The following is a 15838-nucleotide window of genomic DNA, read 5'->3' as shown; positions in this document are numbered from 1 at the left end:
AGCACACTACCACAGAATAAATCGAAAGCAATAAAGAACGAACACAAAGATATATAGTGGTTCGACCAATTTGGTCTACAATAATAAAGAACGAACACGTGGTTCGACCAATTTGGTCTACATCCACTTTGAGAACTAGCTTGACCAGATTGAATCAATTTACAATTATAGATAATCAACAATAATCACCAATCTTAATTTTGATACTCACTGATACCGACAACAATAATCACCAATCTTAATTTTGATACTCACTGATACCGAGAGATCCGCACAGACTTTGTCTCTAAAACCGAGAATAACCCGTTGAAAAACAGCCCAAGTGCACTACTTGCCTCTGACCGGCGAACTCATCGGACGATATCCACGCCAGACTCCCAGCCTACACGGCGAAAGTCGAACTGCCGCCTCGTCGAACGCAAACGTCCACCGTCGGAACCACGCCGAACAAAACCCACGGACGATGACTACCAGCGCTCGAATCGCGGCCCACTGCCGCACACCTTAACCGACGAGCACCCACGCAAACAGCCGTCGCCGGACGAGGATGAACCTGACACCTTTCTCTCTATTGGTGGTCTGTCGATTTTTTTTTCTTCAAAATCGGTTGCCTCCAACACCTCCACAAAACGGCTGCTGCCCTCCTTTTTCATTTAGGCTTCGCAATTTTTTCAGCACTAAAGAAGAAGATGGGTTTAATTACAAAATTGTCATTTGGCCATAATTACTATAATGCCACTGAACCTTTAATTTCAAAAAAAAAATCCAATATCTTGTTATTTTCTACATCTCCATTAATAAAATGAAAAAGTGCAGCATCATTATAGAAGATAAAATGTGGAGTAAAAAAAAAACATTTACCTTGAAGTAAAAAACACCCTGATGAGTCGATTGTAACTTTTTTACGACATTTTAAAGTGGCTTGACAAAGAGATGCCTACATCCACAGTTGTGGGAGCAAAGTTTATTAAGGATCAAAGGGGATTTTTTAATACAAGCTCTTACAAATAAGTGTTCTTCACACTCACCTTTTTTTTCATTTTTTTAATCTATTGAGTGTGAGTCTATTTATAAGCTATAACGTGCAAGGGCTTTAATTGCTATAACTGATTTTGTTTCAAATCGATAAAATTAAAAGTTTATGATTAAAAATACTTGTACAATAATATGTCAAGTTTCGGGTTAAAATTGCTACAAAACCAGCCAAATTTTTTTGTAACAAAAAATAAATTAATCTATTTATATTTAATATTAAATTTTATAATTTTTTCAAATATAGGAAAATATACGAAAATATTTACAAAGCAAAATTTTACTGTCTATTTGTAATAGATCGAAATAGACCGCAATAGACTATTACCTGTATCTATCTGTGTCATGATAAAAATAAATAGTAGTCTATCATAATCTATCGTGGTCAATCGCATATAAACGGTGATATTTTACTATTATTTATAAATATTTTCAACAACGTTCTTGTCATTTAAAATGATTTTTCTAAATTTTATGCGTAAGAAACTCTAAATTTTTTACTTGTATGTCTTGGTATTTCGTAAATTTTTAATACAAATAATTTTTTTTAAAAAAAAAAGGAAAAAAAGAAGCAAACAGAGAAAAAAAGAAGTTAAAAACGGTCTACAAACCTTTATATAGTTGCAAAATGTAATAAAAGGAATCGGTAAAGTACCACTTCTAACCAATTCCACACAATAATTTGCTAAAAACAACAGCAAATTAAAGCCAATAAAAAAATAAAGAAAGAAAGTAAGCAATAAAAAAGAATTGGCAAATTTTAAAAACCACTTTGAAGTATGATGATAGTTACAATTATATATTCAAAATTTCAATTATAAAAATTGAACCCTCAGACTTATACAAATTTTAAAATTGGAATCTCAAACTTACACAATTGTAGAAACTTTTACAACTATGTAAGTTTGAGGGTTCAATATTCTATCACTTAAAGTCTAATTTCTACAACAAGTTTGATTACTTAATTTTATAACCAAAAGTTTGAGAGTATATTGCAACTGTCACCGTACTTTAAAAATGGTTGAAAATTTCCTTTAAAAAAATAATAAAACAAAAGAAACAAGCAAGTCTCTTGCTGAATCCTAAAAATGGATTCCCTCAACAACAATGGTGAAATAATAAAAAGGCTCACAAATTCCAATTCCCCAAATTATCATCGAACATCGACAACGACGATGGAGGCAGTGCGACGACGGTCGGGAGCGGCGAGTGGCCGGAGCTGCGGCGGGATTGAGAACATGGAAACGATTAAAGAAATCAGATCTAGGAAGGAACGAGTGGTTGAGGCAACGAAATGGTCGAAGAAATCAATGAAAAATTGGTGGAAAAATCCAGAGAATAAGAGGAAAAGGCGAGTGGCAAAGTACAAATTGTATGCTGTGGATGCCAAAGTGAAAATTTCCATTAAGAAAAGCTTCAAATGGATGAAGAACAAATGTGCCAAAATCATCTATGGATTTTAATTAACACTTAACTTTAACTTCTAATTTCTCTAATTTTTACAATTTTACTAAGCTTTTTAATTTGTGACCACACTGCGGCGGGATTGAATGAGTATTGATATATTACTAATACATTCCCTTTAGTTAATGTTAACAACCATAGTGGTTATGGATGTGAAAAAGTAAAAAATGAGACATTTTTTCATTTTAATTAAAAATTGTCACATTAGTTTCTATTAGATATAGAAATGTAAAAGGAAAGACCAAAATGCTACCACTCAAAATTTATAGAAGTGAATTATAGAGTCTGAAATTTCAAGGACCAAAATGTTATAGAAGTGAATTATAGAGTCTGAAATTTCAAGGACCAAAATGTTATTAAACGTAGATTTCACAAAGTAAAAGTGTAATTTTTCCTCCAAATTCATAGGACTAGAATCTGGACCTTTTAAAATATAGGCCCAATGTTAGGATTATCTATGTATTTATTTAACTCAAAAAAGAGGGATAATTGTAATGAGTGGCAAAATTGGATACATTATTTGTAAATATACCACACAAATAAATAATTTGTAAATAAATTCATAAATTTTTTGATTTATCATTGATATAATGTCTATATAGTCTATCAATGATAGGATTCTATCATCGATAGACTATTTATTACTTATCATCGATAAACTTCTTTCAGTGATAGACCTCCGTCAAAGAAGTAGTTTTTTTGCTATCACTAATAAACTCGTTCTATGTTTATCATTGATAGATATCTATCACTAATGGCCACTTTTATGTTTATTTTTTATGAATAACTTCTATGTATATTATCTATATATCATTAATATTTCCATTAATGATGATCTTTTTTATTACTGTAAACTATTTGTATGTCTATGAGCAAGCTGACTATTTTTATGTCTATCATTAATACATATATATTGCTTAAATGGTATATTAGTGATATACTATTATTAGTTGTTTATTGTTACTTGTCATCAATTATTTTCATTATTAATATTGTGTTATCACCGATTTTTATTTCTAATCTTTTGATATAATATTATCGATGATATGAGCAAAACAACCCTTAAAAGAAATATAAAAATGTCAAATTCATTAATATAGCCTTTTTAATCCTATTGATACAGCATATTGAAATTAATACCAAATAAGCATGTTAACTATCACATAGTCAAAGTGAAAGCAAAATGTCATCGATATATCATTTTTCCCTATTGATAAGATATATAATAATATATCTATTAGGAAATAAGCATATAAAGAATAATAGATAGAAAACTAGGTAAAACATTACTTGTATACATTTTTTTATTATATCGATAAATTTAATGATAAATTTAATAGTATATAAATATGTAAATAATTATTGATAAATAAAAAAATATTTTTTTCTTTTTTAGAAAACAAATATAATTATTATGAATATATTTTTGAGAAATTATTTCAAAGGATAGACACTAATAGACTTTTATCAATGTCAATGACAGACACTAATAGAGGTCTATCAGTATATATAATTGATAGTTATAAAATTTTGCTATATTTTATAAATATTTTAGTTCATTTCTCTATATTTAAAAATTGTCCTATATTTTTTTGTATTTATTGGTATGATACATCTATAATACACATAAAACAAATTAGTGGGTAAACAATTACTAATAGAACACAAAAGTTAAATACCACAATTTCATTTTTTCTAATTTATTGATACTGTAAATTAGTGATAAATCTCATAAAACATGAGCATCAAACAATCATTGATAGAAAACAAATTCAAATATCATTAATATACTTTTTTTTAATTCTATTAATATAGACAAATGAACATCCAAATAATCAAACATAATAAAAAAAAGAGTTAAATATCATTGATATAATATTTTGGTTTTATTAATAGTGTATATTCATAATAAATTTATAAAGATTGATCATGCAAGAAATGAAGTAATAATATGATTCTTATATACTATATTCATATTCTATTGATATGACATGAACTATTAATCTAGAGCTCTAATGCTTGATACATATTGTAAAAAAAATGAACAAACATAATAGCAAATGAGCATGCAAACAATCAATAATAGATGTTTATCATTAGTAGACCTCAATCAATGATAAGTTTATTAGATTTGTCCATCAATGATAGACGTGATAGATATTGATCCAAGTTTTGTTCGATTTGGCACTATTTTATCTTAAATTACTATATATGCATTGTCCAAGAAAAAAAATCAATTTATATACAATAAAATCTCTTTATTCAATTTTTGCAAAATTCACTCCCTAATCTTAATAAAGATCTAAGTAAAAACCTTTCATAACTCACTAATTTCAATAGAAATCAAACATTACACAACATTGAATTTAATTAATGCACACAAACAAAATCTTGCAACTGACAAATTTCATTGTTAAAAAGGTGGTCTCCCATGTCTAATGGTATTTTTTGTTTAATTTTTCTAGCGTTCTTTTGATAGTCATTTTAGAAAAAAATAACTTTTGAAACACAACTATCAAAAGAATTTAAATAAAAGTAACTTTAAAAAAATATAAATATTTTTATCTCTGGTCAATCAAAACAGGCTCTAAGTCTTGTCAACTTTACTCATTATATGATTTAAAATTCATCATAGGCAAATGGAAATATTTTTGTTAGTACTTCAGAGTCTTTACATCCTAAGCATCATGTGGCATCTTGGGCTAACATCCTTTGGTTTGGAGGATCATTTCTTGGCTTGCTATTCAAAATCGGTTGCAGACTCATGATCTTGTTAGATGGTAGTATGTTGATATCCCTAGTGACCATGTTCTGTGTACTGTTGGAGCGGAGTCTAGGGATCATTTATTGGGATTTAAAGCTCATTTGAATTTTCCATTTTAGCAAAGGGAACCAATTAAGGCATAAGGTTTGAAGAATTGCTTGGTGTGTTGTTCTTTACCATGTTTGGCGTGAACGTAACAGGTGTACCCATGGTGCCAATTTGTGTCCTCAAGTGATTATTCTAGATATTCGATTTGAGATTTCTATATGTTGTTCTAAGTGGCTGGGGACATATTTTGTGAGGAACCAAGTGGATTTTTTTCCTTGGAATTTTTTTCCATTAAGTTGTGTGGTTTTGTTCTGTTTTTGGATTTTGCTTTGCTATCTTGTTTTTAGTGTTTTTTTGAGGTCATTTTCTTTTTAGTAATACATTACCTTTGCAAAAAATAAAAATAAAAAATTTATAATCAATATTCAATGTAGATAAATCAAGGATTCACCATAATTAATGATATACTAATTCAAGTTAAATATACTGTTTACCTGAATCAGTAATTATTTAAAATAGACCTAAATCAGTAATCATTTAAAATAGACAAGTATTTTTTTAATTAAAAAAAAAAATCCATTGTATACCTTCCAAATCCTGAATTCAAGTCTTCAATCATAAAGATTATTAATTTAAAACTCTTGTCGTCTCTCTAAACTAAACTGCCTTTGGGTAGGCAAAACTAACTCCCTAAACCCTAGATCAACAATAAAAATAAATAAATAAATAAAAAATAAAACCTGATGATATCTTTCATCCCTGTGATGAAGAGAGCAAATTCATCCCATCTACTTAATAATTCCTCGTCTCTGCTCATTCTTCCTGTGCCAAAGGCACTGATACAAGTATGAGTATTTAAACAGAAAATTCCATGCATCATCCATATTAACATAAGCATGTTTAATAATGTACACATTTACTATTTCCATGGAAGACCACTGAAGATCAACATATAATTTTGATTTAATGAATATTTACACAAAGGCAGAAATGTACCATACGGATCCTAACATGATTAATTGATATTACAAGTTGGTTACAACTTCTGGTTCCTTTTTGCTCCTGTCTTTCTTCTTCTTTAGTTTCAAGGTGTTGTCCATGTGGGAGACCTACATTATCCGGAGTTAGGAAAGAACAAGCGAGAGAAGATGATAGCTTGTCAATTTGCTTCGATCCGATTAAGGATCCAAAATTCACATTTTATCAACTGAAGCTAAGAACAGAAGACTTACAATAAAGGATTTCCACTCAGGTCGTGTTTGCCCCTCCGTTGTCGTAGACGGCTGTGATTGATCTCGGACATGTCGGAAGATATGGACAAGCACCACAGCATCAAGAGCCGCATTTTCTAGCTGCTCAACATTCAACAATACTACTACAGTTTCATGAATGTTTTAACTTTTTTAGTCTCGTTGGAAGAAGAATTAAAAGAAAATAAAATCTACGTGAGAAAACCCATTAAGTAGGTAAACAACTGGGACTAAGAAATAGTTTCACCTCTACAAAATTCATAGGTGTTTCTTACTATAATGTGGAAAGGAAAAAAAAAGGGAAAAAAAAAAAAAGAAAGAAAGAAAGAAAAGGGACATCTTCCATATTTCTTTTTTATACAGAACTAGGAAAAACTTCAATAAATATCTATTTATCAGTGACAGCTCTATTAAGTTCAATTATTTTGAATAAAATGCACAATGTGGATTCAAATTTGCTTACCCCATTCTCACCTTTTGTCAATAGTACTGACAAAGATCCAAACACAAAGTATTATCCAACCAACTTGAATCAAATGGTCATGTACGTGCAATATTCACACACTTTCTGTTGCTTTTATCGCTGCCCCATCTATAGAGAAGCCAAACTAATAGAAAAGATCAAGAAAAGAAATTGACCTGATTCACCGTTAAGGGCCGCTGTTCCCAGTCACTATTTCTTCTTGTCTTGTTCAATCCAGCTCCCAATACTTTCTAAAACAATTACAACATAAATATAATATATATATATATATATCAATTTCCGAAGATTATTTCATTTTTAAAAAAGATAGGAAGCCAATAAAGCTTTGATTATAAAGGGGTTATACCAGGAGTAGGTCACATAGTACGAGAAAAAACCAATTGGTTTCAATATCAAGTTCAAAGAAGAGAATTTCGTGTAATTGCAGTTGTGTTACCTTTGCAAGCCCAGATAGACCTCCACTATGATCAAATACATTCTGAATGTCCAGTAACATCTCATAGTGTTTGAAACATTGCAATGATTCATACGAATGGGATAGTTGCTTTACATCGCATAGAAAATTGTAGCCTACAAAGGCAAGAACATATTTTACTCAAAATTAGCAAACATAGAAAAGAAAATGAAGTTAGTACATTAACAGAGAAAAGCAGCAGTGAAACAGGCGCTTTCTAAGACATCAAGGAGTTTATTCTTTATCAATATACAGAAGATACTTTCTGGATTAAAATAACTTAAAAGACGATTAATTCAATCAATAAGAACAAAACATCGGGACATGAACAGGAAATTTAGTGATTTCATGTCGAAACATTCAGATATTACTAACCGAGCTTCAAAATACTAGAAGACTGCAAGATGCGAGTCAGGCAATTGTCTAGAATGTCGGGGATATCATCATATAACTTGATCAAATCAAAGATGAAAGCCATTTCCTCGGAAGCAATTTGCATAATAGATACCTGAGCATAAATGTGATGAAACAAAGCAAAAAGTTCACACAATCTTTTTTTTCAAAAAAAGAAAGTCGAGAGATGCATATGCATAAAGTTAGTTCTCTCGAAAAACAAACCAGGTAAAATACTAGAAATAACAGGAAAGGGCTACAGAAATAACATGATCCTAGAAGCTCCCATCCATATATATATATGTGTTGAAATCCCTATTATTCCTCTCAATACAAAGGAGCAAAATAACAGGTGCACTTTCTCAACATTCTTATAAGGTTAGAAAAACAATAATAAAATACAACGAGTGCAGATACAAGGATATGAGAAAGGAATTGGAGGAGAAAAGCGCTCACAGAGAGTACAAATAATTTATCAATGATTACCTTATTTGGTTTCTTGCCCTTTATATAGTTTGGTTTCCACTCACAATCAATACCAACAACTTTACACTCCTCGAGATGGCATGTCGCATGTCGTAAAGCATCAGCATTATCAACCCACAATATGTCCCCAACAATTAGTTGATTAAGATTCAGATAGTGGTTCTGTGACTTCTGTCCATAACCTCCCTCACGTTCTACAGAACCAATATGCACGTTAGGTTAACCAATGTGAATCAGAACAGGTAAAAATTTTGTGCAATACAAATAAAATTTAACTGCAATGATTCGAAGCACACTAACTTTTTCATGTAGCTAATGCTCAAGAGCAATGAAGCGATAAAATGTACAGGAACCAAGATTTGGTCCTAATAGTGGAAACCATCCTAGGTTACCCAAATATAATTTCCAACTGAACTAATGGTTACCCAAATATTTCAGAATATTAGGCAAGCAGCAAAATGACATGGAACAATTTAGATAGTTGATAGGAAAGCTATAAGTATAGAAATGGGAATACTATTAGGATATTTAGGGTATATTAGATTGGGATTTTTTTATTTTTTTTTTTTTTAAATGAAACAACTGTTTTCATTGGGAAAAAATGAAAGGATACAAGGTACTATCAATACTTTTGTGGTTCTATTGGACTCTGTGACGATGTTCTTCTCACAAGACCTTCTGCTCAAGTGATTGATAGAGTAAAAATGCTGTTGAAGTCACATTTCATGCTCAAAGGCCTTGGAGCAGCTAAATATTTCCTTGGCTCAGAGATTTCTCGCTCATCGCAAGGTCTCTTTCTCTCCCAAAGGAAATATTGTCTTCAAATCCTTGAAGATATTAGGTTCTTTAATGCAAAACCAGCCTCTTCACAGATAGATCTGAATTTAAAGTTGTCTAAAATTTCTGATAAAATTCCCTAGATGGCTCATTGGGAGGTTACATTACTTACAAATTTTCAGGCCTGATATATCATTTGCAGTCCACCATTTAAGTCAGTTCCTGCAGCAACTATCATTGGAACATTAGCAAGCTGCCGATCACCTCCTTCATTTTCTTAAGTCACCAGTACAGGGGACTTTGCTAAGGTTTGTTTCTCATTTTCAACTAAGCGCCTTTGTTGACGCTGATGAGCATGTGTATGTTGATACTAGACAGTCTATCACTGGTTTCTGTGTGTTGGGTGAATCTTTAATTGCTTGGAAGTCCAAGAAAGAACCTACCGTTTCAAGATCTTCAACTGAGGCCAACTATCAAGCATTAGCAGCAATCACCCGTGAAATCATATGGATACATCGGCAGGTGAAGGATTTTCAAATTGATCTATTCTTGCCAGCTGTGGTATACTGTGACAACCACAAAGTTGCAATAGCTATAGCAACCAATCCTACCTTTCATGAATGGACTAAACACATCCAGATCAATTATCACTTTGTCAGGGACAAGATTATTGAAGGCTTCCAAAAATTGTTACCTATGTGTTCAAAGTTGCAATTAGCTGATGTCTTTATAAAGGCTCTTCCTTCCCCTGTTTTGAATTCTTCGATGGACAAGTTGGGCATTTTTACGTTTATAGTCCAATTTGAGGGGGAGTATTAAGCATAAGAAGTTGTTTAGTTTGTTAGAAACGGTTCATAAGTTGTAAAAACATTTCTTTTGTTATCAATTTGCTTTACTCCTATTTATATCAGACGAGTTTTATTGTAATCATATGAGTTTCATGAATAAAGCGATTCCTAACTCTTCTCTGACTTCCCCACACTTAATACTTACCAAAGTGCTCTATATTGGAAAGCTTCCAGATTAGCAAGAGCACAGAAGGTGGGATGTCATAATAAAGGTCGTATTAGGACACCAAGCATCCTTCCAAAGTTTTTCCATTTTTAAAAAAATTGAACACAAGGAACTGGTTGAATGCCATTTGGGAATTGTCTTCCAGGGCGTTAAGAAGTGGAGTTTCCAGATCTAGTGAAAAAACCAAAGAAATCCATATCATAATTGCTAGGATATGCTTTTGTTGGGACATGTTCTTTTATGGTTAAATTGTTTTTAAAATAAGTAGGAAAGAAGGTACTCCCTGCCAAAAGAAAAAGGTAAAATGTACCCATCACAAGCCTCTTTCCCTAGTCCCATTGATCACCCAATGACGGAAGGTAGAGTTCTTCTCAACATTAGTGAGCTACTCAATTTTATTACAGTGTCTCAAGAAAGAAAAAATTAGTATTATGAAGTGTGGCTGCAAAGTTGCGTGCACTGATCGTTAAAAGGACCAAAGTTCTCAATTACACCAATTCGGAAGACATGAAGATTTAGCAATTACTTCTGGCTCCTACTACTTGGTCTAGTCTTCTATAATATTTTGTAATTACAAGTAGTCTTTTATTTATTTCAATTTTTTAATTATTTTTTTATCTATAATAATTGGAGTGATTTCTTGCAAGCGCCTTTGGATCTTAGGGACTTTTAGCTCTTTACTTTGTACTTGTAAAATTTTATACGAGATTTCTATCTTTTCTTATCCAATTAGGAAATAAATAAAGCAGACAAACTTGGGGCAACAAAGAACAAAAAGTAAAGAGGAATGACTCGGGGTAATAGGGAATGGAGAAAGCTAGGCCAACAAGATAGTTTGTAGAGCACTTCTGAATAATAATAGTCTAACATGAGATATTGATCTTTGTAAAGCTGGAGAAAACGGCCGGACATACGCAATGAAGCATCTAAGTGATCAAGAGACTGGTAAAGATGGCATACCTTTGATATTCAAAAAACCTGTAAGGGAGTACCTATTGCAAAGTTCATCGACCTTTTCAAAATAACCAGCCTCCAATGCCAAGTAGACCTTAAAACACATAAAGGTTAGGTAAAGATACGAAAACTGTAGAGCTTTAAAAACTATTTGTCAAAAACCCAGGAACTCACGTTCAACAGTTAAGATATTTTCCTTGCAATGAAGTACATATATTGCTTAAAAATCTTCAAAATATAAGTAATGAATCTATGGGCTACCCACCAAATATTCAAGAAATTGTCTATTGCTGTTTGTTTTTGCCTCAGCAACATCCCAGCATCCTTTTTCGGCTAAATTCTTCAAGGAGCTAGGGTAAGAACCATAATTATTCATAAGATTTTAACTCAATGGAGACATAGAACAATACCAAGAGCACGTGAAAATTTGAGTTCAAAGAAGAAAAATCCGGCATAGGGGACATCAAAGTACCTCTCTTTACACTTCTGATAGACATCGGGGAATTCCTTCTGAAAATCATTTTTCTTTATAATGCCATATGCACTTTTTAGCTTGTTTCTATTTATCAACTCCTGGACAAGCAGACGTAACATTGGCTTTCCCATGAATGTGGCCCATTTCTCAGCTGCTTTAAATTCATTGTTCTGCAACATGCTATAGAGAAGAGACTGCCCAGATTGGTGAATAGAGAAATGCTCTAATACATCAACTGCTGTCGCGTAAGCCTGAGTTCCTATTAACTCGGAAACATATTGTTCAACAAAGTCTTTGGCTGAGTCAGAGGAACACCTATTTCTTGCCTTAGATTTAAACAGAACTTTCTCGATGTTGGTCAATTGAACATCATATACCTGTAAAATCTTCACAACTATCCTGTCATCGTGCTCAATGAATCCTCCAACAATATCCATAAATAACTGAGCAGCTAGGTTCTTTGCCTTGTCAAGGTCTGCTAGGGTTGTCACTACTTTCAGAAAACGTTGGAGAGCTGATGTAATCAAGTGACTGAATCCTTCACTATATAATCCAAATATAGGCAAGACATATAGGCAATGAATAACAAAGGTAGCTGGTCCAGGTCGGGGACCATTATGAAGTACTAGATGAACTTGTTGCTGAAGAAATCGAAACTTCTTAGTTGCTTTCAATGTGCCTACATTTGCACTCAAGGACATAAAAATGTAGAAGATAAATAAATAGAATGAAGATGAACCAAAATAACTCTATACAGGTATTACGAAATAAATAGAATGAAGATGAACCAAAATAACTCTATACGGGTATTACTACTTGATGAACTCTTCATTGAAACAACTAACTTTTTATTGGGAGAAGTTCGACATAGAAAATGAAAATAAGGTGAAATATTTAGGCAAAATCATTTAAAAGCAGGAAAGAAAGACTGGACTCCATCACTTCAAAGTAAACCTCAGTATTATCATCACTAACTCGAAAATACTTGTTGAGCACAACGAAGAATGTTAAGTTTAGACCGTGAACAGCAAGGTTAGTCAAATTATATCAAGTTCACTTATGAATCAATAGGAAGACTTCTCTTCCTCCTTTTTACATTTCATATCCTGTTTCATCGGGGGGAAAAGGGTTCACATGAGAATCAAAAAAATCAAAGCAAGACAAAGATTTGCACTCATATAAGCACTAAGAAAAAAGTTCAAATAATATATACAAGACACGCGTGTGACCAAATAAGGAGTACAGCAAAACAACAGAACCTCTACATACATGATACATCATAAAAAACAGGGGAGACATACCACGAATATAACATTCTTTTAGGAGGTATAAGAATACAACAGGAGATATATAAGATAGATCAGATAGGGAGTGCACAGTAATTTTCCATGCTACATGAGTTTGATCTATATGGTCGAGTGGTTCAGCAACACTTTGATCGAATCCCATGCCAATGTGAAAATGATGGTCCTAAAAGGAAAAATGAACAGAAAAGAAAAGAAAAGAATCTTGAATAGAGAATGAAGATAACAATCGTTACATAATGACACTAATATTATATGCACTGGTTCCACTAAAACAACACAATTCTTGCACAAAGGCAAAGTAAGTGATTGGTGCAATTTAAAAGTCAACTCTAAAATGCTACAAGATAGTCTTGGGAAGCTGTAGCTATCATACAATATTTTTAAAAAGTAAAAGAGAGAAGCAGAAATAGAAGTCCTAGACATGGTGCAGACTACAGTAATTTATATTGAAAATTGTAAGCAAGGCCTATGATAAAGGGCTCTTAACCAAAACACATGTGCCAAATTTGGAATCAAATAGGAATGGTAATCCATGATCTAGGTAGTCTAATTTAGTGTATTCTAAAAATATCAAAATCGTCAGACTAGTAAGAAAATGGATCTACTAATTTTATTAATTAAAATTTCAATGTTAATTACAATCAAGGGTTGATTCTAGAATTTTCGTGAGTGAGGGTTGCCTCCAAGGATCAATCAAGGGGTTCTTCCTCCATCCATCTTTTAATGAGAAGGGTATTTTTTGTGGTTTGTTAGGATGTGTACTTTGTTATTGGATCATTGGGGTGAGAGAAATAATAGCGTTTTTAGAAGGGTGGAGACGGACCCTAGTGATGTTTGGTCCTTGGTGAGATTTCATGTTTCTCTTTGGACTTCAATCTCAAATACTTTTTATAATTATTCTAGGTGAGCTCTTTTTTTTCTTCGGGGGTGAGGGGGTGGGTAACCAACAAATAGAAATTTAGATGAGTTTTTTTTAGCACAAACGAACAAAGAACTTCGGTAATCATTTTTTTTATCAGCAACTTTAACTATAAGATCTGTTCCTTACTTTTATCCCTCAAGTCAAGTCAAAAAGGGGACACCAGTTGACATTTGAAGACTGTGAAGGGTATATGAAGGAGAACTAAATTGTTTACACTAAAAAAAAAAAACTAAAATGTAATAAAGCTGACAAGAAGCAATATTCTAAGAAAAGATAACACACATACTCAAGGTCAATACTCATAAATAAACAAAGAACAGCAGAAAATTGCAATATAGAGAACAAAGATAGATTTCCAAATCAACCGTTTCAGAGAAACATATGAAAACTCCCAAACAATTGAACAAAAGCAGAAGCAAATAAAACGAACCCAGAAAAATTCAAGTGAGATCAACAATAACTCAGAGCCAGGCAACCCATCATCGACCTTAAACAATCATATTGCCATTGTTACCGCCGAAGAAGTTCGAATTTCTTCCCGGTTTTTCCTTTGTTTCGTCGAACGTCTCGGCGAAAAAGTTCAGAAAAGCAAATCAATATAAACAAGGAAAGAACTTACCGAGCCAGAAGTAATCCGTGTTGTTTTGAGGAAGAAAAGTTCTTCTGTGAGTACGTGCGATGCGAGTGCGTAAGAGAGCGAATTCAAATTTACAATGTACTTATACATTTTGATTTTTTTCTAGGGCGAATTGCACCATCTATTCGTGTAGTTGCAATTATACTTCGAAGCTTTTTACTATAAAAATTGAGCCTTCCAAAACTGACATAGTACTTATATTATCTATCTCGAACTTTGAGGTTCAATTCTCTCACCCCATACTTTAATTACAGTACTTTTGAGCCCTTCAAATTGTGGAAGTTTTAAATTTTAATATTCAAACTTATAGTAATTATAGTTCAAATGATAAAAATTGATCTTTCAAATTTATACGATTGTTACAATTGTAAGTGTCAAATAATAACAATTTTAACTATTACTATAATTCAGTGGTGATTTTTTTCAATTTTCCCTCAAAGAGATTTTTGGCAAAAAAAAAAATTCATTCGTTGAAATGAACTTTATATTTGTATTGATTTAAGTATAGTGAGGTTAAACTCTAAATTTTGATTATTTGATGTTTTCTCTTGAAAAATAAACTTGTGTCGTGGGCTTTGCAACTTTTTCTCAATGTGGATTTGTCTTGAGGACTTTGCAGCTTGTTCTCGAACACGGATTTGTCTCTAGGGTCTTTTAGCTTGCTTTTTAACGTGGATCTGTCATGAGGGTTTTTTAGCTTTTTTTAAATGTTGATTTGTCTCAAGTGCTTTGTAACTTACTGGAAGAGTTGTCTACTTTATTTTCTTGATTATATTATATTTAGATACAAGTAATTGAAACATATGTAATAAGAAACTTGAAGTTCATGAATCAAGATATATTTGCTATTTGGCATGACAAATGGGGTCATCCAAAGTCTATAATGATGAGAAGAATTATTAAAAATTCAAATAGATATCCATTGAAGAACAAAAAAGATTCATCAATCCAATGAATTATCATGTGATGCTTGCTCTCAATGCAAATTAATAATTAGACCATCACCAGCTAAAGTGGGAACTGAATCACCTGCATTTTTTAAAGAATTCATGGTGATATACGCGAACCTATCAACCTACCAAGGGGACTATTTAAATATTTTAAGGTATTAATAGATGCATCAAGTAGATGGTCATACGTGTGTTTATTATCAAGTCGAAACTTTGCATTTGCTAGAGTACTTGCCCAATTAATTAAATTAAGAGCACAATTTTCAGATTATACAATTAAGACCATTCGTCTTGATAATGCTGGTGAATTTATATCCTAAGTTTTTGATATTGTATGTCAATTGGGATAATGTTGAACATCTTATAACTCATGTTCATGCACAAAACTGTTTAGTAGAATCATGTATAAAACGTTTGCAATTAATTG

The 15838-nt window shown here is 32.2% G+C and overlaps 1 protein-coding gene across 4 annotated transcripts; it reads right to left on the bottom strand.

The window, feature by feature from the left end:
- Positions 1-6125: 6125 nt before the first annotated feature.
- LOC120071757 lies at positions 6126-14579 on the bottom strand. 4 transcript variants are annotated; one of them, XM_039024133.1, is made up of 12 exons: positions 14444-14579; positions 12897-13065; positions 11593-12274; positions 11386-11470; positions 11127-11214; positions 8376-8569; positions 7872-8004; positions 7479-7612; positions 7198-7272; positions 6541-6660; positions 6305-6417; positions 6126-6144 (listed from the first exon to the last, which is right to left on the bottom strand). In XM_039024133.1, the coding sequence occupies exons 1-11, from the start codon at positions 14549-14551 to the stop codon at positions 6334-6336; spliced, it is 1872 nt and encodes a 623-aa protein (XP_038880061.1). In that variant the 5' UTR covers positions 14552-14579; the 3' UTR covers positions 6126-6144; positions 6305-6333. The 4 variants fall into 4 exon arrangements, 3 of the variants coding, with proteins under 3 accessions (XP_038880061.1, XP_038880060.1, XP_038880062.1); XM_039024132.1 differs by lacking the exon at positions 6126-6144 and having other exon boundaries at positions 6231-6417; XM_039024134.1 differs by lacking the exons at positions 6126-6144; positions 14444-14579 and adding an exon at positions 14255-14430 and having other exon boundaries at positions 6231-6417.
- Between the last annotated feature and the right edge of the window lie 1259 nt (positions 14580-15838).

This window comes from Benincasa hispida, chromosome 2 (genome assembly GCF_009727055.1).
Source record: "Benincasa hispida cultivar B227 chromosome 2, ASM972705v1, whole genome shotgun sequence".
Classification (NCBI taxonomy): Eukaryota; Viridiplantae; Streptophyta; class Magnoliopsida; order Cucurbitales; family Cucurbitaceae; genus Benincasa; species Benincasa hispida.
This window is presented reverse-complemented; position numbering and strand designations above follow the sequence as displayed.

Excerpts from the sequence above, each read along its gene's own strand:
- LOC120071757 (XM_039024133.1), bottom strand. The coding sequence starts at position 14,551 with ATGTATAAGTACATTGTAAATTTGAATTCGCTCTCTTACGCACTCGCA. Across the intron at positions 11,215-11,385 it reads GACAATTTCTTGAATATTTG|GTCTACTTGGCATTGGAGGC; the intron begins GTGGGTAGCCCA and ends ATGTGTTTTAAG. Across the intron at positions 8,005-8,375 it reads AGGGCAAGAAACCAAATAAG|GTATCTATTATGCAAATTGC; the intron begins GTAATCATTGAT and ends ATTTATGCTCAG.